The sequence below is a fragment of the Dendropsophus ebraccatus genome, chromosome 4 (assembly GCF_027789765.1).
Source record: "Dendropsophus ebraccatus isolate aDenEbr1 chromosome 4, aDenEbr1.pat, whole genome shotgun sequence".
Lineage (NCBI taxonomy): Eukaryota > Metazoa > Chordata > Amphibia > Anura > Hylidae > Dendropsophus > Dendropsophus ebraccatus.
In genome coordinates, this window is record NC_091457.1 from 78,153,995 (window position 1) to 78,165,065 (window position 11,071).

The 11,071-nt window shown below is 41.6% G+C and overlaps 1 protein-coding gene across 1 annotated transcript in view; it reads left to right on the top strand.

The window, feature by feature from the left end:
- The window catches only part of LOC138788327 (cadherin-1-like), a 34,519-nt gene extending 23,448 nt beyond the window's left edge, over positions 1-11,071 (top strand). The window contains exons 7-16 of the mRNA XM_069966086.1: positions 2,609-2,784; positions 3,756-3,884; positions 3,964-4,146; positions 4,955-5,199; positions 5,997-6,139; positions 6,800-7,024; positions 8,066-8,281; positions 9,156-9,286; positions 9,368-9,511; positions 10,739-11,071. Coding sequence (XP_069822187.1) covers positions 2,609-2,784; positions 3,756-3,884; positions 3,964-4,146; positions 4,955-5,199; positions 5,997-6,139; positions 6,800-7,024; positions 8,066-8,281; positions 9,156-9,286; positions 9,368-9,511; positions 10,739-10,945 — 1,799 coding nt within the window. The 3' untranslated portion in view covers positions 10,946-11,071. The remainder of the gene's footprint in view (positions 1-2,608; positions 2,785-3,755; positions 3,885-3,963; positions 4,147-4,954; positions 5,200-5,996; positions 6,140-6,799; positions 7,025-8,065; positions 8,282-9,155; positions 9,287-9,367; positions 9,512-10,738) is intronic.

Here is an 11,071-nt window from a genome sequence, read left to right on the forward strand (position 1 = left end):
ATCAGTTTCCCAGTAACACACTGCTTGCATGTTTAAGTAGACCCAGGGGCGTAACTACCACTGTGGCAGCCATAGCAGCTGCTATGGGGCCCACCACATCAGGGGGCCCTGTTGCCTGTTCCTGAAATACACTGGGCCTCCTATTAGGTGACCAAGCGGGCCTCCCAGGTTCTGCAAATGTCCCTTTAACGGCAAGCACTCCTGAAGAGCCCTTGCAGTTATAACTAGACTTGATGGCTGAGTGGTCAGTCGGGAATGGGGGCCCCAATCAAAAATTTGCTATAGGGCCCAGCCATTACTTGTTACGCCCCTGAGTAGACCCATACACCTAAAGTTAAATAACGATAGTCATCCTTAGGGCCCTATTCCACCGGACGATTATCGTTCAGATTATCATTAAATCGTTCGAATCTTAACAATAATCGTTCGGTTGATTAGCAGTTAACGATTACCGACCAAATGAGAAATCGTTGATCGCTTTATAAGACCTGGACCTATTTTTATCATTGCTCGTTCGCAAAACGTTCTCAAATCGTTTGCATCGAATAAGACGTCGTTCGGTCGTTCGCAGTAGATACCAACGCAATAGCGAAGAAATAGTGAAGAAAAAATGTTTGCAAATACGATCATAAATAACGATTATCGTTCCATGGAAATGAGTGAACGTTTTCAGGTCTTTCGCAATAGCGGTCGTTTGAGATTGTTAATCGTTAACGATTATGCGAACGATAATCGTCTGGTGGAATATTTAGAAATTAAATGGTGCAATTTACAAAGAGTGATTAAAATGATGAACCTTTAGTGATTTGTGGAGTATAGGTAGTATATTAGCTGCAAGTGGTCTTATACCAGCTAAAGTGATACTTGGCTGCTTATGCGTAATGCATGTACACAGAGAATGGGAGGCATTTATTAAGTCCGGACGTAAAGATGCCCCCGCAGCTCCGGCGCTACGGAGATTTATGTAGAGGCGGACTGCCTCTACATAAATCCCGTGCGCGCCGTTGCGCACCGCCGAAAACCTACACCAGCTGAGGACTGGAGTAGGTTTTCGGCGTACATTTTGGCGGAACGGATGATAAATCGCGCGGACTCTGAGTCCGCGCCCTCCATTCCGCCCCCTTTCCGCCCCCTGGCGTACTCGGCGGAAAGTGCCGATTTGCAAATATTTTATTCGCAAATCGGCCATTTGCATATAAAAAAATACGCAAATCGGCACTTTCCGCCGAAAATCATCCGTTCGCCGGATGATACATGTGGCCCAATGTGTCTAAGGCTACGTTCACATTAGCGTTCCGTAATCCTTTTCCGTTTTAGAGAAAGCGAAACGGAAATTGCCAGATCCGTTATAATCCCCATAGGTTTCAATGATATTTTATTGTGCTCCGTTTGACCAAATAGTGCTCCGTTAGCATGCAATCCATTCAAGTTCAGTTTTTCTGAACGGACAAAAAAATTGTGTTTGCAGTATTTTTTTTTTCCATTTTCAAAAATGGAACTTAAATGGATCGATGCAATCCGATGCGATCAAGTTTCCGTCCCATTCCGTTTTCTAGTTGGAGCATGCGCAGAAAGGGAAAGAAGACAGGAAGTTCTTCTGGGAAGGAATGGGAGGAGCTGGGGGGAAAAAAACTGTGAAAAACGGACACGAACTGAATTACAAACGGATATCATCGGAAGCAAACGGACGGCAAGCTTCCACTAATTTTACTAAAATAAACGGATACACTAACATTTTTGGCTATCCGTTTGCATCCATTAGCAAATCAGTCTTTAGCTATCGGTTTACAAAAAATGAACAGATCCGTCAGTTTCATGTAAAAACGCCAGTGTGGCCAAGCCCTAACTAGTATATTGTCTTTAATAGCTTCCTGTATTAGCCAGTATTGGTCACTAGATGGCAGTATTGTATCACTACATTGCTTTAGTATCAGCAAACCTGAAACTAGGCTTAAACGTCAATGTTAAACGGTGTATTTACACAGGCAGATTTATCTGACAGATTATTGAAGCCAAAGCCAGGAACAGACTATAAACAGAACAGGTCATAAAGGAAAGAATGAGCTTTCACCTCTTTTCAAATCCATTCCTGGCTTTTGCCTCAAAAATCTGTCAGATAATCTGTCTGTGGAAACACACCATTACACTCCTCATAGAGGAAACATGAACATTTGGCCATGATGGACACTAGCAGTTATTGAAAGTGTATGGCCAGCTTTAGGCTAGGCAACTATTTTACCAGTGGGACAATCGATTATGTTAGGTGTGTACTGACCATTGGGGCAGTAACTGAGGGCCCATAGTCCTTCTGTCAGAAACCCTAACCCCTTAACTGTTTTCTCTACTTTGGACAATTTCTACTTGTTAAGGCCTTATTACACAAGACAATTATTTGTCAAATCAGGCAGCTACTGCCCTGTGTAATAGGGCCAGCGATCATCCCTATCAGTCTGACTTGTGTAATAGGATTGTTTTATCAAAACCTTTAACAAGTACAGAAAATGAGCTTTTTCCTGCATTCCTATCAGTTTGTAAATCAATATAAATGAATGACTAATTTAAAAATTGCATTTTGCATAGATTCACTGATCTATTCCTTTGTTTTCAGGTACACCTGTGATGACAGTTACAGCATTGGATATTGATGATGCAATTACTATGAATAATGGGATTATTGCCTATAGTATAAGCAAACAAGAACCAGCATTACCTTCATCAACTATGTTTGCGATCAATTCTGAGACTGGTCTGATCAGTGTTTTGCAAACTGGCCTTGATCGAGAGGTATGAGATTTATGTGGACTTTATACAGAATGTTCTTTATATTCTGTTGTAAACATTTCTTACTTTTTAAGTTTATAGTGTCCCCTTGTGTTCTAAATGTTGTCCTCTATTTATATAGCAGCTGATATTTCACATCTTAGAGGCATTCACATGTTCCGTGTGTGGTCCATATATATGGATGATTTGCTACAGAACAGGCTTGGGAACTCCTAACATCATCATTCAGTATAATGCTGTGAGCTCCGAAATTGTTACTGTTACTGTACTGTACTGTACATGTTACTGTACTGAGACACTGTGAGTTCCGAAGTCCGGTCCGTAGCATATCATCCATGCACGGACAGTAATTGCAGAATTTCTTTAATGCTTCCTTATCCTGCCTGATGATCTGGGAAGTTGACCGCTGAACGGACATTGTTAGTGACACCCATGCCAAAAAATTTATGCTTACCTCTCCACACTCCCCCAGTGGTCTCCTGCCTAGTTTCTGTGTTCCCCGCTGACTGCAGCCACCATGTCCAAACTCATCTCTACATTGACAGTCCACTCAATCAACCACTAGCTGCAGCGCTGTCCAATCTTAACCAGGGATTGGCTGAGCAGGCTGTCACTGCAGAGCAACAAAGGTTAGTGGGGAATGCCAAAACAAGGAAAGAGGACACCGGGGAAGCGTGAAGAGGTAAGTATCCTTTAAATCCGCCATTGTCCGTGCATTAACTATTACACGGAGCGATGTGCAGCCAGCGACCAGTGATTAGACATATTGAAAAACAACAATCCCCCAATGAGTGAATGATTGCTCATGCCTTGGCTGATCGTCGTCTTTATTACACGGAGCGATATCTGCCCGATTTGCCCTGGGCATTTGAGGTTTGATCTCACACACACACACACTTTTCACATAAAACCCCTATATAATTATATATATATATATGACAGCATATTAATAAAAACATTTTGTACATTTACAGACACATCCTCAATACACTTTGATTGTCATAGCAACGGATCAACAAGGCAATGGCTTTGCCACTACGGCTACAGCTATGATCACTGTGACAGACACCAATGACAACCCTCCAGTTTTTGATCCAAAAACAGTAAGTAGAGAGATTGCTTTGTTACAATGAAAAGCCTTTGTCTTAGAGGCCAGGGGTTAATTTTTCTCTTATTTTTCAGTACACTGCACAGGTTCCTGAAAATCGTGTTGGCTTTGAAGTTGCACGCTTGACAGTCATGGATGACGACTCTCCCAATACAGATGCATGGCGCGCTGTGTATAGGATCACCAAAGGCAATGAAGCCAATGTTTTTGGGATAACTACCACTGAAGATAACATGGGCCTCCTAACAACTACAAAGGTAAAGAGAGTGTCATCATTCTGCATCTCTACAAAGAAGCGGAAGAGTTAAGCAACTGGCGCAAGCACTTAAAGCGTAACTGTCATTTCAGGGTCATTTTTCTGAAAACATTAAATATCAACAGTACAAGCGATTTTAAGAAACTCTGTAATAGGTTTTATGTACTAAAAGAGTTTCCTTCTGTACTGAAAAAGCAATCTCCCAGCCTCCCCCCTCACATCAAATGAAGCAGGATTTCTGTCTCCATTATGTGGCTATGGAGAGGGGAGGGGCTGTTAGGAGTGACTGAGCACGGAGGATTTCTGCACAGCACAACACCCTGCAATCTTCTCTCAGTAAGTTCATAGATAAGCACTGACCTTTCTCACACCTGAATCCAGCGTTTTAGGTGCCCAGAGAGTCTAGAAACAGCTGACCTTCATGTCACCTCTTCCTGCTTCCTCATCTCCCTCAGCCCCTCCCCCCTTCATAGGCTTACAATGGAGAGAGCAGAAACCGTCTTCACTGGCTTTTCTGTAATGAAGACGTGTTTGCCTGATAATGCACAGATAAGAAGTCAAGGGGGGGAGGCTGGGAGATTGCTTCTTGAGTACAGAAGGAGGCTTTTTTGGCTGATGAAACCTATTACAGAGTTTCTTAAAATCGCTTATACTACTGATTTCTGCAATAAAAAAAACATGACAGTTACTCTTTAATCCATTAATTCTCATGCAAGGCTTACAGTAGAACAGAGTATTTTAGAAGAGGGATGTGTGGAAGGGAATGGCAGAAAATGTAATATTTTCTTGATTTTTTTTTTATTTTGCAGGGTCTGGACTTTGAGACAAAAAGAGAGTACATTCTGTTGGTGGCGGTTACAAACAAGGCAAATTTTTCAGTGCCTCTCGTGACTTCCACAGCTACTGTGACAGTAACTGTTTTGGATGTCAATGAGGCTCCAGTGTTTGACCCCCCAGAAAAAACTGTTAGAGTCCCAGAGGATCTGGCCAGTGGGCAGGAGGTCGCATCCTATAACGCTCAGGATCCTGACAAGGCACAGACTCAAAAGATCACGTAAGTTGGCTACATGTTATCTCATAGAAAGCGCATGCTTCCTTGTCAAGCCTATCACAGATGGTCCCCAGTTAACCAATGCATGTGGCCATATATGTGGCAATAAATTCAGGTATGCATGCCGTGGCCCAGGGCACTGAATGCTGTGTTGTACCAGCTGGTGGGCTATGCTGTTTTGGGGGCCACTTGTCACAGTGGCCAGGAGTGGCAGTACCCACCCGAGGACGCAGGCACCAGACCTTGGTAGAACTGGTGTAAGGTGTAGGTGTAGTAGCAAGGTGTGACGTAATTAATGACCTGACTTAAACAGTGCTTTACTTGAAAAATAACCTCAGTGCAATACAAAATATAAAGTAGAAAAATACTGGTTACAAATGCTAGTGCAAGAATACTTGAGAAAGAGCTTGGAGGTGGACTTGAATAGAAGAAGAAAGAGTGGAGACTTGAGTGCGAGGGTAGTATAGGGGTCAGGTAGGATCTATTGTCTAAATAGTAACAGTGCTCTGCCTGGATGTGTGTAGAAAGTATAGTTTCTTGAAGAACTTATGTTTAGATATAGCTTGATATCTGACCGCTTCACTTGGGTGGTATAAGGTGATACAGGGAACCACCTTTGGTGGGACACTACATGCATATATTCCAACTTGGTACTTATGTTTTGAATGTAAGACCCTACACTACTAAAGAAGAGACATAAAGTGAGTTTTGCATTTACTATAAGTGCAGCATTTTTATTTTAGGCTAGACTGACTATAGTCTTTATGACCTTATTTTCTGTTGGTGTATGTCCTGTGCAGGTATTACATTGGTAATGACCCAGCTGGATGGCTGTCTGTAAACCCAGAGAATGGCATTATTACTGGAAATGGCCAACTGGATCGAGAGTCGATGTATGTCAAGAACAACATGTATAAAGCCATCATCTTAGCTGTTGACAATGGTAACTATTGAATAATACTGAAGAATATTGATTCCTACCTGAAGCTTAGAAAACAGGAACAAATGTCATTGGATGTCAGGGACAAGGTCACTGGGTTTCCTTTAAGTCATTTACATTGACCTCAAGGTTACAGGCAAAGGCCCAGAATTAATAATTTGCTTGAGACAAAAATCAGACACAAATCAGAATGTGGGAACAGGGGAAAAATAAGTCGCCTTCTTGTTTTGCAAAAACAGGTTGTAAATAATGAGCATGTTTATTATGTTTTTACACCCGTGCTGAGTTACAGAGGTTTTTCTCTACTGTGTGTGCACTGATGGTCAATTCCCATTGGTCAAAATGTTTAATGTCTATGAGCTTACCAGTTTTATGAAAATAAAACTTTGTGTTCAGTTTTTCACAATTTTAAGACCTCTGCCTGTTGTCAGTGAATTTAAATATTTAGGGTCTAGATTCAGAAGCTGACATAGCTACCAACATAGGTTCTTTGTTCTGTTTTGTAAAAACCCATTTACATTAATCAACTTACATAAGATGCACAGGATGTGTTACAAAGTTGCAGAGTTGTCATGTGAAAAAGCAAATGAATGCAAAATCGACATTGTGTGTAGTTCTACATGAAATGTATTGATGTACCTGACTCTATGCTTTTCTTTACAGGTTCTCCAGTTGCTACTGGAACAGGGACCCTCCAACTAATACTGCTGGATGTAAATGATAATGGACCCTTTTTAGAAGACCGAGACGTAATAATGTGTCAGAGGAGCCCCAACCCACTACTTATCGGCATAATTGACAGAGATGAGAAACCAAATACAGATCCTTATACAGCAGAGATCAACCGTGAGGCCCGTGACAACTGGACAGCCACAGTGGTGAATAACCGTAAGTAACAAAATGGAACCACCATATTTACTTTTGAATTCTCTTCAAAGGGGTCTTCTGCTGTATATAACTCCAATTAGGGCATTCTGAGTTTAAAAATACAGTATACCCCTCATATACCCCCCAAAAATACTACCCAAGATTTGTACCCCATTTACTGTACAGTCAATACACCTTGAGGCTATGTTCACATGTAGTATGAGACCGGCAGTTCCGTGACCTGACTGGGTCACGGAACGGCTGGTCTCAGAAAAGATCATCCCGCCCAGTACTGCAGTTTTCTACTGCTCCACTAGGGTTCCCGGCCGGAGTGTATACTATGTGTATACACTCCGGCCGGGATTGCCTCAGCCTGAAGCACTACGTAAGTACCACAGGAATCACGGCCGTTGTGACAACGGCCGTGATTTCTGCTGAATTTACCTAGTGTGAACATAGCCTGAATTTGTATGTTACGTATGATAGTTTAACTATGGTTATAAATATAGAAAGATAAACTAGACAAGGACAAGTTAGCCAACCAGTTGCAGTAAAATTTCATTTAAAGGGATGGGGTCACAAAGAAAACTAGTCTTTAGCAATGCATTATGGTAAATTAAACACATTTTAAATGGTTCAAAAGATATAGACTAACAAATCCCCTATGTGTCTGCTTTGTTCCACTATCTTGGGTCACTCATGCTCAGTTCAGTTGCAGTCACATGATCTGTCCCATTAGTACTGGCAGTTGGTTTTCACTTCATATGCAGGCAAGGGGGATTGTGGGAAACTGCACGGTTGCATGGCAACAGAAGGGTCACAACTTAGAGAAGAAACTAGGGAGTAGATCTATATGGGGGAAGCAAACTGGAACAGGGATGTAAGCTACTTGACTAAAAACAACACATTTGTTCTCCTTTATATAATATATATGATTTTACTCTGTGCTTCATGACACCACCCCTTTAATTTCTAGGTATATGTAGTCACTTCTGTTGACTGATTCCATTTTCTATTAGCAGTATAGTAATATTAACTATTCAATTTTGTTTTGTTTTGCAGAATTTGAAATCAAACCAAAAAAAGATCTGGCAGAAGACATATATACAGTGCTGGTCACCATAATGGATAGTCAGATGCTTAAAAACACAACTACTCTAAAGATACAAGTATGCCAATGTCAAGACGGCACTACCTGTAATGAAGCAAAGGCACTGGCTGGAGGGATGGGGATCCCTGTCATACTTGGTATACTTGGAGGCATCTTGGCACTTTTAAGTAAGTCTTTCTCTCAATTTACAATAGTTATTAAAGGACAACTCCGACGAAATTTTTTTTTTAATCTTATTTAACACACATTACAAAGTTATATAACTTTGTAATGTGGTTAAATACCCGGTCTGGCCCCCTTCCCCCACTTTCGGACCCCCGACCCCCCCGCCCGGAAGTTAAAGAATGTATACATTACCTATTACGATCGTCACGGTCCTCTTCTCCCGGGCGGCATCTGGTGACGACGATGTCAGAGCCGGGGGGGCGGTCCGGGTCTCCTTCCTCCTCGGCATCTTCATAGAGAGTGAATGGGACAGAAAAGGTTGCTGGTGCACATGCGCACCAGCAGCCTTTTCATTGGCTGGAGCGCATCACATGGCTTCCAGCTTGCTCAGCCCTGATTGGCTGAGGTTGCTGAAAGCCATGTGATGCGCTCCAGCCAATGAAAAGGCTGCCGGTGTGCAAGCGCACTGGCAGCCTTTTCTATCCCCAGGACCCGGAAGTCAGAGACATCGCTGGACGGCGGTGACGGTGAGGCGGACGGCGGGCGAATGGAGTGGCGATCGTCACCAGAGGGATGGTGAGTATGGTGTCTGTCTGTGTCTGTTGTTTTTTTTTGGGGGGGGGGGTCCCACCGGAGTTGTCCTTCAAAGAGAATGTATGATGTAGATTTTTCTTTTACTGATTGGAGTCCAATACTAAATCATGTTCTTTTTTTTCTAATCTGTTTCTATTTTCTAATTGTAATTTTATACATTTCATTTATTGTATTGTACTGTTATGAACATATGCTCATTAATATAATATATAAATAATAATATAAGCAAGTTGTGATAAACCTTGATAGGTTGTAATGTATATTTTGGTTTTCTATTTGCAGTACTGCTGTTACTTCTCCTGCTGTTTGTCAGGAAGAAGAAGGTTGTTAAGGAGCCATTACTACCTCCTGAAGACGAAACACGTGACAATGTGTATCATTACGATGAAGAGGGTGGAGGAGAGGATGATCAGGTACTGTACCATGAAGATCTATTGTCATAATTATCAACTGCTTGCTGAACAACTGATTAAAATTCCATACTTCTCTTCAAGGAGTTTGACCTGAGTCAGCTTCACCGTGGTCTTGATGACCGTCCAGAAATCATGCGTAATGATATTGCACCAACAATGTTGTCAGCCCCTCAATACCGGCAGCGTCCAGCCAATCCTGATGAAATAGGAAACTTCATTGAAGAGGTAAGGCAGCACAAATACATTTAAGGCTGCATTCACACTATGTAGATGTATATTTCAGTCACTATATTTCAGTCAGTATTGCAACCAAAACCAGGAGTGGATTAAAAACACAGAAAAGATCTGTTCACACAATGTGGAAATTGAGTGGATGGCCGCCATTTAATGGCAAATATTTGCTGTTATTTTAAAACAACAGCTGTTATATTGAAATAATGGCCGTTATTTACTGTTATATGGAGGCCAACCACTCAATTTTAACATTGTGTGGACAGAGCCTTTCTGTGTTTTTAATCCACTCCTGGTTTTGGTTGCAATATGAGGACCACAATACTGACTGAAATATACGTAGTGTGAACCCAGCCTAAAGATGTTTTCCACCAATAATTATTTTCTATAGTAAAGTTGGTAGCAGGAAATGAAGGATGTTATGGTTCCAGACTAGGTTAATAGCCCCTTTTCTGCAGTCACACATTTTACTTTAAGCTGGACACCTGTGTCAGACTAGTTGATGGTGATTAAACTTGCAGGCTGAGCACTTCACACCCTGCCCCACTGCTTTCCCTGTCTTGTTGCAGTAGATAGTCTCCGTACTGGTTCTAGTGATTGATGGAGATCTAAAACAGCCAATGAGATCAAAAATTTCAGCATGTCTCTACACATGCCTTAAGTTTTGTGTAAAAAAGTAATGCTTTAAATAGTTCAACTTAGTCACAAGGGTGCAGCATACTCGCATGAGCTATGTGCATGGTATAGTCTGGCACAAATGCACAGCTCCTTACAAGACAGAGCCCAGTTACACTGTAACAAACCCTGCAACTCTGCCAGACATAATAAAAGTCATCAGTATCTATATGTAAAAAGGCATGTCATCAGATTATAGACCAACTGTAGACAAAAAAAAATTGAATTTTGCACAGATGACAAATAAGCAGAGCTTAGCAAAAAAGTAGGTGTGGTTTTGCAAAAAAAAAAAAAAGGGTGTGGTTTAAATGCACCAAAATCTAAACCATATTAAGGATTGTGAAAACTAAAACTAGAAATTCTAAAAAAAAACACCAGATTTTGAAAAAGTTGCAGAAATGTGTATTAAAAAGTTGCATAACTAGCCATTATACCATGATTTATTTTTACCCCATGAATTTAGCTGAATGTAAAAACATGGGGAAAACAAAATAGCTCACAGTAAATGAACTTTTACTTAGTAATGCCTTTTCCTCTTTTAATCAGAATCTAAATGCGGCTGACAACGACCCCACCGCTCCTCCATACGACTCCCTCCTTGTGTTTGATTATGAAGGCAGCGGATCAGAGGCCGCCTCCCTCAGCTCCCTGAATTCCTCCAATTCAGATGGTGACCAGGATTACAGCAATCTGAATGAATGGGGTCCTCGATTCAATAAACTGGCCGACATGTACGGAGGAGACGAGGACTAGAATGTGGCTGGGAATGACTTCTGAGACAAACAACAGCAGAAATTGGGGCATAGATATTTTTTTTTTAATTAACACTGTAAAAAGATCACGGATGGGAGGCTGTTCCGATCTACTGCCCCTTTACCT